Source organism: Cloeon dipterum, chromosome X (assembly GCF_949628265.1).
Source record: "Cloeon dipterum chromosome X, ieCloDipt1.1, whole genome shotgun sequence".
Classification (NCBI taxonomy): Eukaryota; Metazoa; Arthropoda; class Insecta; order Ephemeroptera; family Baetidae; genus Cloeon; species Cloeon dipterum.
Window position 1 is genome coordinate 20,024,663 of NC_088790.1, and position 23,879 is coordinate 20,048,541.

General features: G+C 39.6%; 4 protein-coding genes across 9 annotated transcripts; 3 read left to right on the forward strand and 1 right to left on the reverse strand.

Moving 5' to 3' along the window:
• Positions 1-5: 5 nt before the first annotated feature.
• Spt5 (Transcription elongation factor subunit Spt5) lies at positions 6-5,511 on the forward strand. Its single transcript, XM_065493131.1, has 15 exons — positions 6-332; positions 391-623; positions 885-1,022; positions 1,075-1,309; positions 1,366-1,578; positions 1,629-1,812; positions 1,860-2,083; positions 2,147-2,400; positions 2,455-2,650; positions 2,705-2,830; positions 3,191-3,683; positions 4,184-4,348; positions 4,403-4,531; positions 4,855-5,138; positions 5,200-5,511. Exons 1-15 carry the CDS (start codon positions 105-107, stop codon positions 5,434-5,436), a joined length of 3,339 nt encoding a protein of 1,112 aa, XP_065349203.1. The 5' UTR covers positions 6-104; the 3' UTR covers positions 5,437-5,511.
• A 504-nt stretch (positions 5,512-6,015) lies between these two features.
• Positions 6,016-22,741, forward strand: LOC135945440 (NADPH--cytochrome P450 reductase). Of its 3 annotated transcripts, XR_010575428.1 has the most exons (13): positions 6,016-6,169; positions 7,210-7,371; positions 9,000-9,348; positions 9,551-9,675; positions 10,504-10,692; positions 10,748-10,875; positions 10,953-11,194; positions 11,250-11,447; positions 11,751-12,003; positions 12,402-12,508; positions 12,565-12,686; positions 21,421-21,918; positions 22,142-22,741. XR_010575428.1 is itself a non-coding variant. In XM_065493132.1 (12 exons), exons 2-12 carry the CDS (start codon positions 7,211-7,213, stop codon positions 12,928-12,930), a joined length of 2,019 nt encoding a protein of 672 aa, XP_065349204.1. In that variant the 5' UTR covers positions 6,016-6,169; position 7,210; the 3' UTR covers positions 12,931-12,991. The 3 variants fall into 3 exon arrangements, 2 of the variants coding, with proteins under 2 accessions (XP_065349204.1, XP_065349205.1); XM_065493132.1 differs by lacking the exons at positions 21,421-21,918; positions 22,142-22,741 and adding an exon at positions 12,786-12,991; XM_065493133.1 differs by lacking the exons at positions 6,016-6,169; positions 7,210-7,371; positions 21,421-21,918; positions 22,142-22,741 and adding exons at positions 8,653-8,785; positions 12,786-12,991.
• Positions 13,964-17,323, forward strand: LOC135945441 (methyl farnesoate epoxidase-like). Its single transcript, XM_065493134.1, has 7 exons — positions 13,964-14,115; positions 14,169-14,408; positions 14,907-15,310; positions 16,239-16,522; positions 16,743-16,863; positions 16,921-17,062; positions 17,121-17,323. The coding sequence occupies exons 1-7, from the start codon at positions 14,031-14,033 to the stop codon at positions 17,297-17,299; spliced, it is 1,455 nt and encodes a 484-aa protein (XP_065349206.1). The 5' UTR covers positions 13,964-14,030; the 3' UTR covers positions 17,300-17,323.
• Positions 17,330-21,581, reverse strand: ERp44 (Endoplasmic reticulum protein 44). 4 transcript variants are annotated; one of them, XM_065493136.1, is made up of 8 exons: positions 21,440-21,581; positions 21,102-21,177; positions 20,704-21,035; positions 20,507-20,622; positions 20,419-20,448; positions 20,335-20,358; positions 19,931-20,187; positions 17,330-18,190 (listed from the first exon to the last, which is right to left on the reverse strand). In XM_065493136.1, the coding sequence occupies exons 1-8, from the start codon at positions 21,473-21,475 to the stop codon at positions 17,844-17,846; spliced, it is 1,218 nt and encodes a 405-aa protein (XP_065349208.1). In that variant the 5' UTR covers positions 21,476-21,581; the 3' UTR covers positions 17,330-17,843. The 4 variants fall into 4 exon arrangements, with proteins under 4 accessions (XP_065349208.1, XP_065349209.1, XP_065349210.1 ...); XM_065493137.1 differs by lacking the exon at positions 21,440-21,581 and adding an exon at positions 21,290-21,404; XM_065493138.1 differs by lacking the exon at positions 20,335-20,358.
• Positions 22,742-23,879: the final 1,138 nt, after the last annotated feature.

The window sequence follows — 23,879 nt, forward strand, 5'->3', positions numbered from 1 at the left end:
GCAGTGGCTTGAGTGAGTTGTGCCTTGCAGTGAGCTGCCGTCGTTGCCGAGAACAATAATAATTATTGTTTTAGCTAGAGAACAGTGCAAATTAAGCCAAAACCATGTCGGACAGCGACGACAACGACAATGATAACATGTGGGAAAACAAAGCAGAGGACAGTGGATCAGAGGAGCCTGAGCCCTCAGAAAAGGGCTCTGACAATGAGTCCGAGAAAAACCATTCCAGCGATAGCGAACAAGAAATTCAGGCCTCCAGCAAGAAGAAGAAAAAGAAGCAGAAAAATCGACAGGTTGAAAGTGGTTCAGAAGAAGAGGAGAAGGACCGAGAAGTAGATACTCAATATCTTGTTTTTAAGGTTGTGGGGACTAAAATTTAAACATTTTTAGGATGAGTATGATGAAGAAGAGGAGGAAGACGATTACGACCGGCCAAATAAAAAGCGGAAGAAGGATCGCTACGGCGGGTTTATTATTGATGAAGCAGAAGTAGACTCTGATGTGGATGAAGATGATGAGTGGGAAGACGGGGCAGAACCAGCAGGATTTGTTGGAAATGATGATGAACTTGGTCCGACTGCTAGAGAAATTGAGGGTCGACGACGTGGCCATAATATCTGGGAGTAAGTAATGGTTTTATAAATTAGTTTTATTAATTACACCTCTTTGACCTTCTTGTTCAATTGCCATTCTTTTAAGCAGTATCCATGTGATTTAAAGAAGTGTATAAGAAAAATAAATATTTGGAAGCAAGAGAGTGCCATTTAAGGCAATGTTCCATTTCTTATCATCGCAATTAATATTTATAATGTAATAATATGTAGATGACACAGTTTGTACACACTCCTTGAATATTGTTTTACTGATTTTTATACCGTGTGCAGCCAACACAAGGAGGATGAACTGGAGGAGTATTTGCGTAATAAATATGCAGATGAGGGTGCAGTTGCCCGGCACTTTGGCGATGGAGGAGAAGAAATGTCTGACGAAATCACCCAGCAAACACTTCTTCCTGGCGTGAAGTAAGCCTTGAGGGTTAATATCACATGTTTTTCCTCACTAAGTGACTTCCAGAGACCCAAACTTGTGGATGGTCAAATGTAGAATGGGCGAAGAAAAGGCCACCTGCCTCTCGCTGATGAGGAAGTTTGTGGCCTACTTGAGCTCGCCAGAAGCTCTGCAAATTAAGAGTGTTGTTGCTCCAGAGGGAGCCAAGGGCTACATTTATATTGAGGCGTTCAAGCAGACTCATGTGAAACAGTTAATTGCCAATGTTGGAAACTTGCGCATGGGGCAATGGCAACAGCAGGTCAGATTGAAACAGGAGTTTAATTGATATCTGTATACTAAATTAATTTAACACAGATGGTCCCAATCAAAGAAATGACAGACGTTCTGCGAGTCGTGAGGGAGCAGTCCGGTCTTAAGGTCAAGCAGTGGGTTCGACTGAAGAGGGGAATTTTCAAGGATGACATAGCGCAAGTGGATTATGTAGATTTAGCTCAAAACACAGTACATCTTAAACTTCTGCCACGCATTGACTATACCAAATTGAGAGGCGCCCTAAGGAACTCCCAAGTAAGTTTATTATCTGTTCATCAGTATTTTTCTGACATTTAAAATTCCAGTCTGACGCAAACAAAAGAAAGAAGTTCAAGCGTCCTGCTGCCAAGCTTTTTGACCCCGAAGCAGTCCGTGCGATTGGAGGAGAAGTGGCTCGGGATGGTGACTTCCTGATATTTGAAGGCAATCGCTATTCCAGAAAGGGATTCTTGTTTAAAAATTTCCCCACCAACGCTGTTCTCGCTGATGGTATGTTTTAAGTAACACTTGAAACACTGTTATTAAGTGAATTAAAGGTGTTAAACCGACTTTGAGTGAGCTGGAGAAGTTTGAAGATTCGCCTGAAGGCATCGACTTGGAGCTCTCATCAAATGTGACTGCGAAAGAAGAAGTGGGACACTCATTCGCCACTGGAGACGTAGTGGAAGTGTTTGAGGGTGAATTGATGCACTTGCAAGGCAAAATTCAGACTATTGAGGGCAATAAAATCACGATTCTGCCCAAGCACGAGGAGCTTGTCGTAAGTTCTTTGCCTATTAATCAGCATTATTTGAATCTAAAAACGTTAAAATTTGATCATTAGGAACCTCTGGAGTTCCAAGCAAGTGAATTGAGGAAGTATTTCAAGCAAGGGGACCACGTGAAGGTTCTGAAAGGGCGATACGAAGGAGACACAGGTCTCATCATCCGCGTTGAGGACAACCGTGTAGTTTTGTTCTCAGATCTGACCATGCATGAGCTGGAAGTTCTTCCAAGGGATTTGCAGCTCTGCACTGACATGGCCACTGGCGTTGACTCCCTGGGTCAATTCCAGTGGGGAGATCTTGTTATGCTTGAGTAAGTCAGTCCACGCCAGAAGCAACGATAAATTTTCATTGAAACCTGTTCCAGTGCTCAGACCGTAGGAGTGATCGTTCGTCTAGAGAAGGAGAGCTTCCAAATTCTTTCCATGAGCGGCAAGCTTGTGGAGGCCAAGCCACAAACTTTGCAGAAGAAGCGTGAAAATCGGAACGCTCAAGCTCTTGATCTTGAGCAGAATCCCATTCAAGTCCGGGACATAGTCAAAGTTGTGGATGGCCCGCACGCTGTAAGTTTTTCTCTTTTTACTGGGGATCCATGGCTAATGTAAACGATCATGCAGGGACGCGAGGGTGAAATCAAGCACTTGTACCGCAACTGTGCTTTCCTGCACTCTCGACTCTTCCTGGAGAATGGCGGTATTTTCGTCTGCAAAACCAGGCACGTTCTTCTTGCTGGCGGCGGAAAGGTAGGAAATTTCAATTTGTTATTTAAGATTATGCAAGTGATTTTGAAGTACCTTAAACTGTTTAGAAAGAAAAATTTTAATATATTTGATAAAACTTTTTAATAAAGATTGACATGAAATTTTTTTAGGGACTGAAATTTTCTTTTCTGGTCCAAAGAGGAATAAAATTACGTATAGTTGAATGCCACTAAAAACAAATGCTTAAAATATTTAAACTGTTCCTCTGTAAATTTCTTGATGTTTGCTTTCCACAAACTTTGTCCAGTATTTGCATAAATATTTTTTTTTACTTTTCATTAAACAGCATACTGCCAAAACTCATTTCTTTATAACATCTAATCATGAATATGTTTATCCTAGGCTGTAAGCGCTGCAAGTGCCGGCACAGGAGGAATCGGCGGCGGCTTCATGTCGCCTAGGATTATGTCTCCCCGCATCTCATCTCCCGCGCATCCTTCAGGGGGTGGTGGCGGCGGCGGAGGCGGTGGTGGCGGCAGGGGTGGTCGCCGAGGAGGCATGGCCGGCGGGGGTGGCGGCAACATTCGCCGCGACCGACAGCTCATCGGACAAACCATCAAGATCACTGGCGGGCCGTACAAAGGCAACGTGGGCATCGTCAAGGATGCGACCGACTCGACCGCCAGGGTGGAGCTGCACTCGACCTGCCAGACGATCTCGGTTGACCGCAGCCACATCGCGGGCGTTGGCGCGCCCACCAAAGATGGCTCGTATACCACGTACAGCCGCACCCCCATCGCCCCTCACTACGGAGGTGGCGGCGCTGCCACCCCTATGTACAGAGGCGATGGCTCGAAGACCCCTATGCACGGCAGCCAGACTCCTATGTACGACGGTAAGGACCAGGATAATTAAAAAAAATTTAATATAATAAGCAGCACAGGAAAATTTCTAGAATAAATAAGAAAAATGGCAGGCCAGGAAATTATTTTATTGCTAGATCAATTGTGTTATTACTCTCTCTCTCTTATAATATGCTCTATAATGATTAAATTTTTTATATTTGAATTACCTAGTCACACAAGAATGGCATATCATCTCATTCAACCTTAAGATTTAATTATTCAACATCTTAAAATTAGGGTACTGGCTCAGGTTTAATTAAATTCCCTTGTGGGTTAAATTGTAACTTTTCTAGATTTTTTTTTATAATTTAGCAGCTGAAAAATTTACTTGTGGATTTTTTTGTATATTTTTAAGATACCTTAAATTAAGTAGCAAGCGTGTTGATTCAATAAAAATAAATAAATAAATTGGAAACTTTTAACCTACAATTGGTTTAAAAATGCAAAACAATTAATTTGCATTTATTAATGTGTGATGGTGATTTTTCAGTTGGTTCGAGGACTCCTCACTATGGCAGCATGACTCCATCTCACGACGGCTCTCGCACACCAGGAACTGGTGCCTGGGATCCCACAGTGGTCAACACACCTGCCCGGGGCTCAGACAACGACTCATATGCCCTGGATGACTCGCCATCTCCAGGCTACAATCCAAGTACATTAATCTAAATTTCATTTAAGAGTAGAAAAATAGTTATTGAATTTTCAGGCACTCCAGGTTACAATCCAGACACCCCAGCTGGGCCATACACACCGCAAACTCCTGGCACTATGTACGGATCTGATCACAGCTACTCACCTTATCAGTCGTCACCATCACCAAGTGTTGGATTCAGACGTAAGCTTTTGATTTATGAAAACTCAAAAACCTCCAATTTTTCTTAAGTTACAATTTGAAAAAAAGTGAATGTGACTCGCCGGCTAGAGTGTAAATAATGCAGTGTTAAAACAATTATTATTTTGTCTTAATTTTGGTGTTTGATACTCACCAAATGTTATAGCACTTAACCTGCCTCGGTTTTAAATAATCAGTTAACATTTAAGTATTTCTGAGGAAGGTTTCAAAATAGTTAGGTTAACCAGGCAGCAAAATTATCCTTTAATGAAGTACATGTGGACTTTGAACCTTTTTTAATCAATCCGTGTTGTAAAAATTTGCAGCAACTCCCAGCCCTGGTGGGTATGTGCCAACGCCGAGTCCTATTGGAACTAACTACCAGGTTTCTGGATCTCCTGGTAGTGGAGCGTACGAGTCGCCTTCGCCCTCTTCTAACTACAGCCCTATTGGCAATGTTACGTCGCCCTACAACCCGCAGACGCCAGGCGCAGGCATGGAGCACCTGACGATGCATGAGTGGCACACAACCGATCTGGAAGTGCGCATCAAGAGCACCCACGGGGACGCGGGGCTGATTGGTCAGACTGGTATCATTCGAGGCATTTCGGTGGGAATATTTTACTCCAAGCAGGCTGTTCTAGGGTGACTTATTTTGATTTGATTTTTAGGGTGGTATGTGCAGCGTTTTCCTGCCTGAGGAGGATCGCGTGGTGAATTTGCTTTCGGAGCAACTGGAGCCTGTGGTCCCACAGCGAGGCGACAACGTGAAGGTAATTCTTGGAGAAGACAGGGAAGCTGTGGGTATGCTGCTTTCCATCGATAACAATGAGGGTGTCGTGAAACTTGGCCCTGACGATGTTAAGATGCTTCAACTCAGATACCTTTGCAAAATGAAATCTGTGTAGCGTCTTGTTTCAGTGGTGTAATTCTAATTAGTTTATTGTAACGCTACTTCGTAATAAAGTCTCTTATCAACTAGAGTTTCATAAAGCTTTGCTTTATTTTTTCACCAAATTATATTTTTTATTTATTAATTTAATAGTTAGTTATTATGTTTCTCACTCATTTCGTCCTTTTTTTTACTTACCACATTTGTAATTACCATAATTATGGTATCTTAAAATCAGTGAGCAATTATTACAGTATCAAACCAGGAACCTTGAATGGACTATAAGAGCTTTGAGTTCAGTTCAAGATAAAAAGTCGATGTCATGCTCTTTATCTCATTTGAGATTGCTCTCGCAGTAGTAATGAATTGCAGGATCACTGCAGGTTGATTTCTCTTGGCATAAGTGATGCCAACACCACCAAGAGATTGCACCTTGTATTTTTAGTGCTTTAGTGCAAGGAAAGGTGTACTTTATAAAAAAAACAAGCGCTTATTACAAGTGGTTTTAGTCTTACTTTACTTAAATTTATTTAAAAGACGCTGGTGTTGAAGCCAAACCGACCACCCCTAGCTCCTTGCACAGCGGGCTCGTTTTTATCATGTTGTCTTGACTGCAACTGCACGTACCTTCATCCACGGCACGGGTACGGGAGCAGCAGCAAACAAAAAGCAGAGCAGATAGCAGGAAAGGCTTGCAGAGGAAGAGTGCAGAGGCCTATGCCGAGTGCTCTCTGGATTATATAATTAAGGTAAAAGCAAAATCATCTTTTAATTTTAGTACCATAATACGTTTATGTATCTTAACAAGTTGCCGAGTTTACACTTGCCTAAATTTATGTAAGCGTACATATCTCATACAAGCAGCAAATAATAAGCACTGCGAGCATACTTTTTCTCTTTGTTGAGCACCTCTGATCCCTAGCTATGAATTAATTTCAATATTTCCACATCCCCATCTTTAATAAATTCAATTATTCTAGTAAAAGCTGATCAGAAGCTGCATCATCTATGCATGTACGTGTCAACCTTTCAATCAGCAGTAGTAGGTCGTGCGTGCAAACCCTGACAGTGACCCCGACCTTGCGAAAACTCGCACCTGTTGCTCTCTTTCCATAACCTGTTCTATGACATCAAAAAAGCGCTTACCTATTTAGAAAACAAGGGTTTAACTTAATTAACGTCACGGCTGAAGCGCATCAGAAGAGTAAAATGCTTCTTCTTTTATGTTATAGCAATAAACAGATGGAGTGACATTCCAAAACTGTTCCAAATACACACCCGAACTATAAATAGGAGAGAGGCTCCTTCCTCCCCAAATTTATAAGTTAGTTTCTCATTTCGCGAATATGTTCAGAAAGGTTGAATTGTTCATTCACATCAATTGATTGGTCAGTTTTTTTTAATTACATAAAAATATTAATATATGTGAGTCCGTCAAAGTATTATGCAAGCTTTTGTGGTTCTTGCGGCCACACGCCCAGCTCAGCATATTATTCTCGCTTCCACTGGCCTTGATCCCTGCAGATTTGGCTGTGAACGCAGCAGCGTCGCCGCTCCGCACAAAAAAGGCTCACACTCCAGTGTGTAAGGTTGTCAGATGCAATAGTTGATCAGATAAGAGATGCGCGTGCACAAAAATGCCAACGTTTATTTTTGGTCGAGATTATAGAAGATTACAAAAGAATAGCCGGCTAAAATTTGTACTGAAAGGCCGCACATAATATTTGTTGTCTCCTGGCAACCCTAATAGTCTTCTCACTCACTGATTGTACTCAATTTATCACTGCAGAATGGAGGCTGCAGCGCGCGTGGAGGCAGACGCCGGCGAGTCAGCAGCGATTTTTGGTGCAATTGATTTGGTCCTTCTTGTGGTCACAGTTGGCATCGCGGGATGGCTTCTGATGAAGAAATTGCGGCCAACACCGCCCCCGTCCATCAACTACGACGTCCAGTAAGTACTAGCTGATTCTGTGTCCTTAAGGCTTTTAATTCCTATTGTTGATGGTTTCTACTGAGCAACCTGGGTATTTTCGCCACTGAAACTAGTTCTCAATTAGGGGGTTTAATTTGAAGTTCTTTCTTATACATAAAAAAAGAAAATATAATTTAATATAAAATTGACAAAATTTTCTGAAAATTTATAAGCTCTATTAAGTTTTATGCAGGCGTGGACTCCAGTTTAGGTGCATTAAATATTTTCATATTATAATGTATAAGTTTCGACATTTTTTGTTGATTTTTCAGTCATAACCACTCTTCTATTGTAGTTAATTATTAAATAAAGTCCAATTTCCCGCTCTTAAATATTTTATATTTTATATAGAAATCAGTAATAAACTTCGGGTTCAGGTGCGTGAGCTTCAGGTTATTTCTCCTCTTGCTCATCCCCTTACCTGTTAGGCCTTTTACGCCCTGACCCATATCGGCCTCCCCTACCCTACAAACAACAAAATATCCTTTGAGCAGGTTGCTTCACATAGTGGTTGTTTAAATTCCTATTCAGCAAAGGGTATGCAGGGGAAAGCGTAACTGATATGAGTCTGTGACAGGCAGCCAGGTTGCCAAGTGGCTTAAGGGGAGGCTTAACTGCCTAAAGTTGGTCAGGGCATAAAGGGGGTAGTTACATAGTTTAAAACACAATCAGTTCATCACTTTGGAGCCTGGAAATTGAAAAGACCGATAAATTCGCAATTGATGAGCCACGCACAAAAAAATCTCAAGGAATTAGTCAGAAACTATCCATTTTTTTCGTTTTCACTTGTAGAAGAATGTTTTTTTTTAAATAAATGATATTTAAACCGGAATTTTTTCCGCATTTCACCATGTTACAAAATTCCCCGTTACTTTTAACGTTTTATCGTCATCGTCGATCTGTTGGAAGATGATACAAAGAAAAATTGACAGACTAGTGATGAGCCAATTTAATAATTAGAATAAATTTAAAGGTGGAGAAATTAAAAATATGCATCATCAGTCAATGTGATAAAGGTATTACTGTAATGTGTTATGTATAAATTTCAAATATTAATTGACACTATTGTTCCGCACGACTCTTTTTATAACACATAAGATATCATAATGTCCTTCGTGGCAGAAAAATTTCATTTTTTGCTTCAGTTTAAAAATCCTTGGCATTTTGATCACAATTCACGTTTCTTAAAAATCATCCTTCCACCAATCTACACTATTTGAGGAATTGTAAGAATGGCATGCCAAGTGTTTTTATCCAGTGCCAGCTGCCGGTTTAAGTCCCGGTCGAGTTTGAGTAAGGTTGATGTGCTTTAGATTCATGCTCCCAGCAGTTGAGTGCGTCTGCATCAAATTATAGCTGTTGAGGTTATAATATCCAGAACAATTCTAGTCAGGTGATTTTGAATTTGTAACTAAAGTTTTCGATCGATTTTTTTTGCCGCTATATTGCTGAAATTTTATATTTGTTGTAGCCTTTTCTTATAATTCTTGAAATAGTTAAGCTGCTTTAAATTTTTGGGATGGACATCAATTTTTTATCATTGTTGGTTTGCTTTTATAGTTAACAATTTTTACTCTTTTTTAACTGGAACAATCCGCACCCTACAGAGTCGTCAGTTCGATGTACCAATCAACACCAAGTTCAGAGACGTCCTTTGTGCAGAAACTGCGCACGTCTGGACGCAGCCTGGTCGTGTTTTACGGTAGCCAGACAGGCACTGCTGAAGAGTTCGCTAGTCGACTGGCCAAGGAGGGAGGCCGCTTCAGTCTCAAGGGAATGCTGGCAGACCCTGAGGAGTGTTCCATGGAGGAACTGTCACAGCTTAAGGACATTCCTAACTCATTAGCGCTGTTCTGCCTCGCCACATACGGCGAAGGTGACCCCACCGACAACGCACAGGAGTTTTTTGAGTGGCTCCAGAATGGCGATGCTGACCTCAGCGGGCTCAACTATGCTGTAAGTTTTCCACGTCTGCAATTTTTACTCCTTTGAGACACGAATTATAATTAACGATATTATTTAAAAACAAGTTTGAGATTGAATTTGACCCATCAAATAAACAGTGTTGATATGATCCAGAAAATCAATTGGAATGCTTCGAAAATTAAGAAACTAAAATAAAAAAATCCCCACATTCACTTAACACATTATTCTGCAGGTTTTTGGACTGGGAAACAAAACCTACGAGCACTACAACGAAATGGGCAAGTTCGTGGACAAGCGGCTTGAGGATCTGGGCGCAACTCGCGTTTTTGAACTCGGCATGGGTGATGACGATGCCAAGTAAGTTAAACCGTTCAACTGTTATCAGTTATCAAATTGATTTTACCGAATAAACAGATTATGGAATTTCACAATTAATTATGTCTGCTGACCTTGAAAAGCATTTTTCACTATACCTTTATATTGCGATAGCCCCCGCTTATGTGTGTTAAAGTACACGCTTGCGCATAGTTTACTTTATCATTACTAATGATTACATTTTTGCTGTAACTTACACCAGTAGTATTTATTAAATTTAAAACTTCTTGGAAGCATGTATTTTCATTAAATAGAATTGTTTTTGTTATCAATCGATTTTTAATGGCTTTTATATATTCTTTGGAAAAAAATTTTATACCGAGGTGTTGGCTTGGTATCCAGTGTTATTCCCGAAATTGGAATGCACGGAAACATAGTCTGCGAAATACCCGAGAAAATGCTCTGAACATTTTTTCCCAAAAAATATCAATTGGTGAGAGTGGAATGCCCAAAATTTTTAACACATAAGTGCAGTGCCCCTAAGTGTGAAAGGATATAGGTTGAATTGCTCGCATTGTTGAGCTATGATTTGTGTGCACATTGCGATGTGAAAATGAGAATTCGAGCGATGTTTGGGCCATTATTTTTTGATGAAATAAAAAACCATTCGATTTCTTTTTTTTTAATTAGTTTAATCTTTCATCAAAATTTAAGTAGCCAGGGTTTGTAAATATAACGAATCAGCGTTGTTTGAAAACCTAGATATACACACTATCAGGTCACAGTTTTTGCTATAAAAATATTAATAATTTTTTATTTAAATGCGTTTTGAAAAGAAAGGAATCAAAATTAAATATAATTTTTCCATAGCATCGAGGATGACTTCATAACATGGAAAGACCGTCTTTGGCCGGCAGTATGCGAATTTTTCGGCATTGAAGCTAGCGGCGAAGAGGAAAGCATGCGTCAATATAAACTCACCGAGCATGCAGACATCGCACCCGAAAAAGTGTACAAGGGCGAGGTTGCAAGACTCAATTCGCTCGTCACACAGCGCCCGTGCGTGAAAATTTTTTCTCCTCGGTCTCCTGTTTGATTGAAAGATTGATTGCAGGCCTTTTGACTCCAAGAACCCCTTCATGGCGCCAATATTAGAGAAGCGAGAACTCTACACTGGTGGTGATCGCTCTTGTTTGCACATCGAACTTGGAATCACTGACTCAAAGATCAGATATGATGCTGGTGTGTATTTTACTGATGTTTTCCTTGATTTCAATTTTTAAGTTCAATTGTGATTCCTACTTAATTTGCGTTTTTAGGCGATCACGTGGCTGTGTATCCTGAAAACGACAAAGCTCTAGTGGAGCGTATTGGCCAACTCCTTGAAGTTGACCTGGACACTGTTATTACCCTGACCAACGTTGATAGTGACTCTAGTAAAAAGACTCCGTTCCCCTGTCCGTGCTCGTACAGAACTGCTCTCTCATTTTACGTCGATATAACCAGCAATCCGAGAACGCACGTGTTGAAAGAAATATCCGAATTCACTAGTGACCCTGAAGTAATTAATTCGCCCTGCAGACTGGCCGCATTCTTTATTGCACATCTTGTTCTAGGAGAAAGCAAAGCTGAAGCAGATGGCCAGCACCACTGCTGAGGGCAAGCAGGAGTACCAAGAGTGGGTCATCAAGGAGAATCGGTCCATTGTCCACATCCTGGAGGACCTGAAATCATGCAAGCCACCTCTTGATTATTTGTTGGAGCTGTTACCGCGCCTGCAATGCAGATATTACTCCATTTCATCCTCTCCCAAGGTGAAAATCTTTCTTATGTGAATGAATCAGATACAGAAAATTTACTTAAACGGAAAATTTTAAAACAATATATGACTCAAATTTGTCAAATCACAATTTTTCCATTTTTTATGATCGTTTCTTGCATTTATGCCAGGCTTGGTATTGCTTATTCTCCTTTAAATTAAGAGTTTTATTCCTGGCTCAAATACTTTAAATTAAACATCAAATATTATTTTTCCCTTTTTACTTAAATTTGTTAATTATGGAACCTGCCCATTTTTAGAACATTTTTAATATTTCCTTTTTAATGTTGATTTCCAGGCACACGCTGAGAGAATACACGTTACCGCAGCTATTGTGCAATACAAAACTCCGACAGGGCGCACCGTCAACGGCGTCGCCACTAGCTGGCTGGGCCGTCTGTCGTTGAACGATAAAATACCCATATTTGTCCGTCGTTCCGCATTCCGCCTTCCGACCAGGCCGCAGACTCCTGTTGTCATGATTGGTCCTGGCACAGGAATTGCTCCCTTCCGTGGATTCCTGCAAGAACGAGCATTTTGTTTGGAGCAAGGTTAGTTCATTGCAATTTTCCTTTATTTTTTACCACCTCTGACTTTCGTTTTCCCAACTTGCAATTCTAATTGCAATAAAGATTTTTGCTGCAATGCTGTTGTCAGGGAAAGCCGAATAACGCCGTTTTTTTATTTTTTTTTGTGTAACCAAATAACTCAATTTTGACTATGCATCATCAAACATATTTAATCTTGTGGATTAATTTCCTAATTTTAATACCTGTCGTTCTTTCAGCTGTAGTATGTTTACTAAAGTAATTCTCTCATGAAAATACAAAAGCACAGCAAAGTTAGAAAACCTTAAAATCTGTTACACAAGTGCAAAAAATTAATTAAACAACCATGTTAGTGAATCATTAACAATTTTTTTTTAATTCTATTTATATCCAATTTTAAGGTAAACTGATTGGGGAGACTATTCTGTATTTTGGCTGTCGGAAACGGGACGAGGACTTCCTTTACCAAGAAGAGCTCACGGAGTTTGTTAACAAAGGTGTTCTTAAGGTATGTTTGTGCAGATAACCAAAATATTTTCCTTTGTTAACTGCTTGTTCTTGTAGCTGCATACTGCATTTTCTCGAGAAAAAGAGCACAAAGTTTACGTGACGCATTTGATGGAGCAGCACAAAGAGGACTTGTGGCGCATTTTAGGAAAGGAAAATGGCCATCTCTATGTTTGTGGGTAAGTGAATGTGCATCCGTTGCTCTTTTTTGATAATTAAAGCGTCACCCCTGAAAATATTGACGTTTTTCGTGACATTTGACTCGTGTCTCGTTGCAGTGATGCGCGCAACATGGCCCGGGACGTTCACAATTTGGTGGTTGACCTGGTGGCCGAGGGTGGTGGCATGAACAAGGATGCTGCCAACGCTTATGTCAAGAAGATGGAGGCCCAGAAGCGCTATTCAGCCGACGTGTGGAGCTGATCAATAGTTGACGACATTTTTAACCATATTATACAATTTTTAAAGACAACTGCAACATCAACCTCTTGTTTCAATGATTGTGCCTTGTTCAAAAAGATAACTATTGTTAGATTTTGCCACCACACTAGTTACTTACAAAGGAGGTTGTCGTTTGTTATCTTTGGAGTTGGAAATTTAAAGCATTTAAGGTATTTGACCGACCCTACTGATGAACTGAATGCGGATTATTGTAGGAAATTGTAGTTATTGGGGAGACGATTATTCAGGAAATCTTATTAGTTTGTGTTTTATTGTTTTGAAAGTTTTAAATTTTAAAAAAAGGGATCTCGCTACATTGACTTCACGGGGATTGTGTTAGTTATTTTATAGTTTGGACGACAACATTTAAATTCATTGCACGTGTACTTGTGTTGTGATCCAAGATCGAGTTTAGTTTAATTGGTGTCAGCACCAACAGAAATCATGGTGATTTATAAATGTCACTTAATTGTCTCAAACTCAAAGCAGGTATTTGTTTTATTTTTTACCTCATGGTTCAGAGCACTCGCGGTTATTCTGCCGAAATTAATTTTATAAACTCAGAATTAGAATCAAATTTATTCAGCTTGTGAAGAATTGATTCGTAGCAATTTTTCTTGATCCCAAATTCGATCTATCTCTTTATTTGATGATGCTCTGTAACACAAAGTCCAAGCACCAAATTTGTGTATTGATGAGAAATCTCGCATTTTCTGCCACCAATTGTCACTAGGCGATTGTAGGCTATCTGATATAATACCCTAGCAGGTGTAGTTTTATAAGTGGCGAGTTGAGACTTTATGTCACATCAGCCCAAGTGCAAAATTTGATAATGATTTTTCATCAGTCTGCGTTTGATGGAGTAGCAAGATAGTTGGGTCGGTAGAAAACTGCTCGTTAGAGCTTGAAAGTGAGGGCGCAATTATTTGTAGCTAATTTACACGATCGGAAGGCATATATAAAAGATATATGACTCACGCCTCTGCTTAATAGATATATTGATGCCAGTGAAACTGGAATTGCGTCTCTGCCTGCATCATAGTTGTTTAAATCCAGTTTAGTCCGTTTAGTTGGTGCTCAAGATGCTGGTTGAACTGCTACTTTTTCTCGCCATCCTAGCGTTGGCCAAGATTTACTTTGGAGAAAAAACACCAGATTTTCCTCCAGGTGCGCTCTTTTCATCGCAGACGTTCTGAATTATAAATTATTTATTTTTAAAGGTCCATCGGCGAAAACAGTTTTAAACTCCTTGCTCTTTTTGGCTTATGGAAGGCCGATTCAAGAGATTGCGTTTCACGCGTCTAAGTTGGACGGACCGCTAGTGGGTTTGCAGCTCGGACCGTTGAAAGTAGTTTTTGTAAATGGCTATGAGACCGTCAAGGAAGTGCTTGCGAGAGAAGACTGCAGTTTCCGGCCGGACAATATTATTCTGAAGATGCGATCCTTCAACAAAAAATTAGGTTAGTTTTTATTAATATGTTTTTTCCAACGAATCTTAACATGCTCACGAAAAGATTAAAGCAAAAACTTCTATATGTTAATTTGCCATATAAAGGGATACATGGTCGGAGCTATTTTTAGTAAGATTTCCACGAATTCTTGCAAGACGATATATATTATATACTGGCCTCAATATCACTGGACGAAGGAATTTTTTAAAGACGCGCGCGATATCCGTATATATTACATTTGTAGAGGTGCAAAGCGAGTTGGAAACCTTTCGCAACTCTCCAAAATCCTAATTCTCACATTGCTCATTTAGTGTGCAATAAAAGCAAAGCATGCGCTCAACAATGTGAGCCACAAGCCATCGGTCCTGATGCAGCAAAACCCCACACTATAGTTATATATGATGGAAGGAAGGAATTTACAAATATACATTATTTTGCTTTCCGATAAATTTTTAGGATCGAGGAGTGCTAAGATAAAATGTCTTAAATATTTGCACGTCTTTCAAGGAATCCTTTTTGCTGACGGAAATATCTGGAGGACGCATCGGCGCTTCGCAATCCGTCATTTGCGCGACTTTGGCTTTGGGAAGAGCAGCACGGAACGCATGATTCGCGACGAAGCCGAAGCACTGGTAGAGTCGATGAAGAAGCGCGCTGGCTGCCCCGAAGGCTCGGCCCTGCACGATTTGCTGCCCATCTCGGTCATCAACGTCCTTTGGGCCATGATGTCTGGCCAGAGGCACGACCACGAAGACGCCCAGTTCAAGCAGCTGCTCGAGAGTATCACCGCTTACACGCGCCAGGGTGATCCACTCAGGATGACATTACCCTGGCTCAGGTTTATACCTGTGATAAATAGGCCCATCAAAGAAGCGATGAAGTCTGCAGAAATTTTGCAGGATTATATTAAGGTGACGTTAAAGAAATCAGTGTTTCAACGCGCGCTAAAAAAGTTTCGCAAGCATATTTTGCTCTACATTTTTTTCGAGTGCTTTCTTGTTGCAAAAACAAAAAATTGATTAATTATCTTTGATATTGCGTCATACAAAAATTAGCAAACAAATTAGGTTGAAGCTGATCATGGAAACAATGTCTGCGCGCTGCATGCCAAATGATAACGTTATCATTATCAACTTTGAAAATCGGCAAAAATATCTAAAATAAAGCTAAATATTCAAAGCAGCCCAATCAAGCTGTCAAAAAATCAATGATATGACTCTTACTCTGCTGCAGGTGAGAGTGGATATTATGTAATTTAACATTAATTGCTTAGATAAATATTTATTTAATGTGCATATTAATTTGCCATAATTATTTTATCTAACGAGTGTGCTTAATTAAAAATGGCACGTTTTTGCAGTGGCGCATTCGTTTAATTAAATATTACATTATTCAGATGGTCAAATAAAAAATCACGATATCATACATTTAAAAGACACTGTTAAAGCAAAGCTTTTCATAAACCTTTTTAGGGATGGAGCAAAAATTTGTTTTGTGTCAAATTAAATCTTGTAGCTGTGCGACAACAATAAATTAGCAAATAAAAGTAGAGGTTTCAACCGCGAGATTTAAGGCGGCGGTCGGTCATTTTCACCGGCGTGGCTGACAATATTTTAAATGTGAAGTTAAATAGTGCTTAACGGCCTAAAGGTCCGGAATGCAATCTTTTTGTTCCGCGTTTTTTAAGTTTTGACCCTTTTTCACCGGCGGCTGGCGCAGCTAATTGTGAGCCTGACACAAGGCGGATGGCGCAGCTTAGCCGGGTTCACGGCGGCTGCCCACGAGACTAAAATTTGCCTGCTGGCGCGATGACTGAAAGGTAATATAGTTCCTGTGCAGGGTGTAGCAGAGCAACATGAGGCTACCTACGAGGAAGGCGTTACCCGCGACTTCATTGACGTTTACATTAGCGCAATGAGAAAGGGCGAAGACTCATCGTTCGATATGGAGCAACTCATCGTAGTGTGTATGGACCTATTCCTTGGCGGGACAGACACCACGTCCAACGCATTGTCCTTTGCGCTGCTCTATCTCGCGGTCTTCCCCAGGGTGCAGGACAAGCTACGGGCCGAAATGGAGCGGATTTCCAATGGAGGAGAGCCACCCCTCAAAGACGTCCCAAAGTAAGATCATTTTAGTTACCGCAATTTTTCCTGCTTCAGTATCAAAAAACGTTTGAAAAAAGGAAAAAAATTAAACTATGGCCTTATGAATAAATTTAGGCACAAAGTTGAAAAAAAACTTGTTGTTCATTTTATGACTATTTCAACTATATGCTCTGGAAAAAAGGGCAAATCACGTTCTGAAAATTATACATTTGTCAAAAATTGGATTGCATTTCAGCTGCCATTACTATCAGGCGTTTGTGCAGGAGCTTCTCAGACACGTTAGCATGGTGCCAATACTACCGCCGCACACAGTTAGCAATGATATCACACTGAGATCGGGCCATCACATTCCAAAGGTGTGCGCACTGCTCATCTATACCCGTCAAAACTTATTTAATTATTAATGTTTGCAGGACACTATGTTCATAGTCAATTTGTACAGTGTGAGCATGGACAAAAGCCACTGGGTGGACCCAGAAAACTTTCGCCCCGAGAGATTCCTCGACGAAAGTGGTGTGTACGAGAGAGACCCATGCTCAATACCATTTGGTCAAGGTATTAAATATTCCGATCGAATTCGTTTTTAAAAATACAATTTCTAACCCACCCACAGGACCCCGGCAGTGCCTTGGAGAGCCTCTATCAAAGGACACGATGTTCATTATTTTGACGAGTCTACTGCACAGATTTAAGTTTTCAGTGCCTGCAACTGGACCCTTGCCCACCCTTGAGCCAAAGCAAGGACTGGTGCTTTCTCCCAAAGATTACAAGTTACATGTTGAAGAGATTTAATAAACTGGGTATTTTGATTTTAATACAAAATTTTGATTTTAATTCAATTTTATTGCATGACTCAAGTAGTTGCAATCAAAACGAAACACACTATGGACTTATCTTGCGCACAATCACTTATCCTAACATTTAAATAGCAACAATTATTACTGCTTTCAAATTTCATTTTTGCACAAGGGAGGAATGCTGGTTTTTCTTATGAATTAAGAGGTCACGCACTCGATGCTCATACACACGTTCTGCCACTCAAAAACAAGTCACTTTTGCATAGGACAAGATAAAATTTCAACAACTTAAAAACTTTGTCTCAGAGAGTAAGTGAGTAATGGTTGCTTTCAAGTTTCAACTTGAGAGAGTACTCACCGGTTTAGAGCCAAGAACTCGCGATTGGTTTCAAATAATTACACACAACCCCGTGTAAAAGAAGAGAAAGAAAAATTTCATTTTAATAGCGTGATCGAGGAAATGGGCATTTTTATGCAATACTAAGGTTGACTCAAGTGAGCAGGTGATGTCTCAGAAACAGTCGGCGGATTTGGCGTGTTCACAGTTCGTCCTTGTGCAGCAGCGTGTACCTGTTGCTGGAGGGGGCAAGTTTCTTGAACGTCGACTCGGGCGGCGCAGTGATGATCACCTGGGCGGCGCCATCGATGGCCGGGTGCTGCGTTGAATCAGGTCCGTAGTGGAACTCGCGGTGCAGCTTGCCAGAGTAGAGGTCTTTCAGGAACTGCAGCACCTTGCCTGGGATGTGAGAGTCCTCATACCTGGGGAACAGGTACATGTGCCGGAACGAGTCGATGGCCAGCAGCGGCAGGTCGTTCACCGTCTTGCCCAGGTGGTGCAGTGGGTGCGAGAATTTCTCACCGTCAGCAGTCAGGAAGTTCACATTTTCTGCAAATTTTAAAAGGGATGTGAATATTTCATTCAATCGGTTGTCAGTTAAAAGTAACAAAATATTGCATAAATGAAATCAAGATTTAAAGTATCAAACAAAAACTGCAGATTGGCACGGAACGACAAGATCAAATCTTGGTCCAGCCCTAAAGTACATCAGAGTATCACTTATTTAAGTTGTGTAATTTTTAGCTCAATCTAAATTTTGGAAATCTCATGGAATCTTTATGACATCGCGAATTGTTTGATTGCCAATTTTGTTAAGATGTTTATTGTTAAAAAAAAACAGTTAACAATTGTAGTGAAATTGTTTTCCAAAATGCACTCATTGATCATGAACCAACATTTTCACGTTGTTTCAACGATTTCCTGCAATTATCTCGAAACAGGAAAATAACACCATAATTAGGCACATTTTTAATGGGCATTGGTTCTTAGGGCTTTGAAATCAAATTTTATGTCTGTGGAGCCAAGTGTCAAAATAAAATTGAACTTTAACCATTTGTGCAGATTTAAAGTCCAGTTAGTTATATCTCAATTGGGTTGCTCCCAATTGCTAAACTTGAAGCCGAGATCGAGATAATAGCATTTGAATTTTTTTGTCTTTTTCAACAAACCGCAACTTTGTGTTCTGCTCTTGAAACTTCATACAATTTTTGCATGAAGCTGCAATTTTTGTTCTCAGAAAGGGAACATCTGCGAGTAGCAGATTAAATAAAAAAAACTAATGCACAAGTATTGCCAGGTGAAGGACTGTGTGCGTTGACCTAATTCGAAATACGGAGACCAAATAATGTTCCTCGCCACGTCCTAAAAATATGGACGCAACCAAAAGTGCCGCTGATTATCTTGGACATGATTGGGACAAAAATAAGTTGTGGAAGGCACTGCAAAATTAATATTATATATTATTTCACATCACGCAGCAGCTGAGTCAGTGTGAAAGGAACTGTACACGTTAAAAAAATGACACTCTTCCATGTAGCGAAAGGAAGAGAAGGATACCCTAAGCGTGGACTCAGCATAAGGGGCACAATTGAGGTCTACTTTGCATCTAGAGATTAAGAACCCTACAATTCAACCCTCACTAAATATTAGTGGACTAAAACTGGAATAAGCCTAATTGTGATGTAAATAAAATCTTTTATCTTTGAAAAATTAGGAACATTTTTAGCTCCTGAGGTGCAGAGCCAGATTTTGAAATGGTTTGAACTCGTTTGTAGGGGAGTAATGAAAATAATGAACAATTTCCACAGTGCGTAATTATGTCTTTTGTGAAACCATTAATCAGTGATTCAAACAAAAAAAACCATTCCTTCAATCTTGGGAGAGCACAATAAAAAAAAGTGACAAATTTTCTTGTTTTCTCTACAAAAAAACACCCTTGTAACAATAATTGAAAAAATCACAAAAAAACTAATACGTATATAAGAGTATTTTCTTGGAGATATTTATAAGTGAAATTCCACTTCTAGCTTATACTAGTTGCCCTTTAAGAGGATTTCATGACAAAAAGAATTATAATATTTTCCTACTGGAGAAGCTAATATTTAATTAAATAAAAAGTAAAGAACACGCAAGGTAACTACAAACCAGGAAAATTGCTGTAATTATAATTAAACTAGAGCCTTTGCGTGCAACTGTTTATACAGTATTTCATATCACCGGATAAACAAATGGCACCACACAATTATTTTGTCGGCACGTTGCATATTAATGAAAATTTCGAACACTTACGTTTTTCCTCTCTCAATTCCCTGTTGACCAAATTGTTGTATTCCTGCTTGGACTTGGTGTCAGACGGCCTGTGGAAGAGGATGAGGAAAGGCAGTCCTTCTTCAGAGAGTTCCTCAGCGTTCTCAAAGGTGATCTCACGAACAATAGGTATGCAAAGGGGCTGCAGGAACTGCGTCAGCGCTGACATGGTGAAGTCACTTGAGTAGGGTAAACGCTCATTGTTGTGAACAAACTCGACGCTCGGTGGTGGTACTCCACTGAAATACAGAAAATAGATCTTTTCACAAGCTCAACAAATACAAGCAGTAAAAAAGCACCACTGACATAAATAAAGCAACCGAAACCAGACCGAAAATGTGCGGTAAGACAACAAAAACAATTGCTGGTATAAGAAATAAAAATACCTAGGAGGTAATTCCGTCAAAACTCTAGATAAAAATTAAAAATATTTTTAATTCACCAAGAAAAAATATCAAGCTTTTTTTTACCCTCTAGCCTCTAAATTATGGTCCACAGCGCTTTAGAAAAATGCAATATATTAAATCAAGTCAATTGTAAATTAAAATTGAGACTTACTCGACTTTAATGTAAAACGTGCAATCATCCTTGAGAGCGGTGGCTGCTTTACGATAGACGTCATATTCGGGCGTCAGTCGAGAGGCAAAGGTTCCAACAACTGACCTAGAAGAAGGCTAAAAATATGAAACATCAAATTAGTTCATAATTTCAACTGGAAAATAAAAGTGCAGAACAATTTTGAGAAAGAAACGAACCTCAATTTTATCTTCAGCTTTAAGCTCTTTGACAGGGTCCTCAAGCTGCTTCTTGACAAAGGTGAGCAGCGCCTCTGCCGACCTCTGACCTCGGTACTCGCGCTTGGTGACCTGTCCGTTGCGTAAGATCTTCAGGGTGGGATACTTGGTTATGTGGAAGCGGGTGGCGATGCTACCCTCGGCATCGCAGTCCACCTTGGCCAACAGTACTCTACCCGGTTCTGGGAACTCCTTGGCTATCAGGGCGGCTGCCTCATCCCAAATAGGCGACAGCATGTTGCTGAAGCGGCACCAATCGGCGTAAAAATTTATCATGACCAACTCATTGGTAGCTGCAAGAAAAACAAATTTTTGAATTTTCAACTGTGGAATTATTACATGCAGCTGTGTTTTCCTACCTAAGATAGAATCAATGTTGAGGGCGTTAAGCTGCACCGCATTGCTGTTTGTAGGGTTGTAAAATAGAACGAAGGTCTGCAATAAAAATAAAATAACATTAGCGTCTAATTTTATTCACAAATGATTCAATAATTCATGATATGAAACGAATTTGTGCTTGGTTTGGCTTTGGGTTCATTTTTATTACGATTACGGTCACCCAGGTGTTGGGCATGATAGCACAAGGAAGGACCCTTCGCGGCAGCCAATGAGCAATGCTTTCGTGGCACCACTGGCCAGGCTTGCGTTCGCGAACCTGAAAGACCGCTCAATTTAGTCTGATGCACGCAAAACTTACAAAGATGGAGAAGAGAAGAAGGATTTTGTGATCCATGCTGCACAGAATGCCAACCGGGTAAGCAGATCAAGCAGAAAACCGTCCTAAAACCGGCGAGTCCAGCCCACGGATCGCCATCAACAAGAAATTCTCAGCAGTTCTCTGATTCAGAGCGCACGCAAGCCAACGAAACAAAATTTCCCTAATCAAGAAACCTTGAAATTTCAAAATGAGGGAAATGTGTAGAACCAGAAATCCAAAAACATTTCAAGAGTGTTGATTGTTTATTAATGAATGACATATGTCTCATTTAAATAAACTGAATATTTTTTAAACTCTAAATCAATCTATATCTTTATGATATCATGTGGCAACCCTGATTATAAAAAAGGGGCGTCACAGTACATTTATGTATTTCAAAATCATCACTTTTCACTACTTCTAATTTTTTATCTTATCGGGTACGCGGCTCGCCAAATCAGCGAAATACAATTGATAAGGTATGTTCTCCATTTAAGTTCTGAAAAAATATGGTGTGAAAAAATCAAAAATAAATTTTGTGTATCATATCTATTAAACCATACATAAACACAAAATGTTTACTTGTTTTCTAGCATCGGTTTTATAACATTATTTTTTATCATTAATATAATTTGTTTGTTTTTTTACATTTTTTTGTTTGAAACGATCATCGTTACAAAATTAATTTTATTTTCGTTTCAGTTGGAAACAAATAGATGATCAAAGCATTCAAAAATGGAATACGCACTGGAAGCCGCTATGGACGAAATGATGCAGGCTGCTGACGTGAAGGGCGTGCTCTTGACAGACAAGACTGGCATGACTCTGGGACTACGAGGGCTTGGTGCAAACCTGAACGCTGGAGGTGTCGACCGGCTAGCCAAAATCGCAGCTAAACTGGACCCGAGTGGCCGGCTTCCTCAAGTGGTGGCTGTCGAGGGCGAAAGCTCGCACATTTTAATCCAGCAAAGGCCCAACTTCACCGGTGCAGTGGTCAAAGAGGTCATCTCAGCTCATAATCCTACTTCGTCGGAAAACACTTTCTAAAAATTTAAGGTATTGCAGGTACTTGGTACTTAAAAATATTAATGAAAATATAATTATATCATGAAAAATTGTTATTATTTACCGCTCATGATATAATAATTTAAATACGGTCAGGGATCTATCTAAGTGCAAATTTTTAAAGGTGCCATACATGATTTAGCCTAAAATTTAATGTAAAGTACTGTTTGCTGCCATCGTATGTACATATATTGAATTTATTGTATCCATGCAAAAATAAAACTGATATTATCTCGATATTTCAAAACATTTCAATTTCCGTATTCTCAAACAAATATTATCTTCTTTGCTGTAAATGTGGGAGGAAATAAAATTTGAGAAATTATAAACCAAAGAGGGTTTGGATTATTATATTTATCTATTGAAGGTTTACTTTTAATCAATTTGCTAGAAACTAAATATAATTTTTGCAGTCCAAGCTTAAACAGCTAAAACTTAATATGGCTATGCAAATAAATATAATTTATAACAAATAATGCTCGTATATGCCATATTTTATGGAATAATTTGATATTTTTTTTTGTTACGCGCGTTTATTTGCAGTTCCTGCTTGCTTTTGTTCATTTCATTCATGTTATTTAAGTTAATGATATTCTTTGAGTAATAATTAGTTACTTGAACAATAAACAATAATATCCTAGGAGCATTAACTTACTGTGAACGATAGCGGGATACTTTTTCTGTTTCAAAATATGTTAACTGAAGTCTATTTGAAAAGATAAAGTTCCAAATCCAAAGTAGGTGGCCTGAAATGGTACTCCTGATATTTTTAATATTTTATTTAACAGGTAGTACTAGTACACATTGAAATTTAATTGATTTGAGAAAGTTGTACTTAGTTAAAAATTGTTGAGTGCTTAAATTAAACCTAGCGCCGGTCTCATTGTACATGTATTTTTCATTGAACGGCTAATCAACCAGTTCAAAAGATATGGTAATGAAATAATCTGTTATGTGGCTTAGTTTTTGTTTGGAGAGAAGAGAACGTAAACATTTAAAGGCCTTTTCTAATATTTTATGAATAAATATTTACACGGAGGAATACGTAATATGTAATGAAGAATAATCGGATTTGGCCTTCTTGTGATATCGAAATTTTCCGTTTCACTAATTCTATTTGGGTTTGTGATTCGTATACATACCGTTAAAAGACTAATCAGTGCAAAACTGTCATTTTGTGTCCACAGTAAATAAACTAGAACATTTCGACAGATCAACAATTATCAATTTTTGCACGCGTATGACCAAAGAGAGAATTGTGCCGACGACGGATAAAAAAAACGAACGGCGAGTGCTAAAGAGGCACATCGGAAAACAAAAGCAATTACCCCCAGTGGCAGGGGATGGGTGGGGGGCGAGGGGTAGGGCCGGCCGG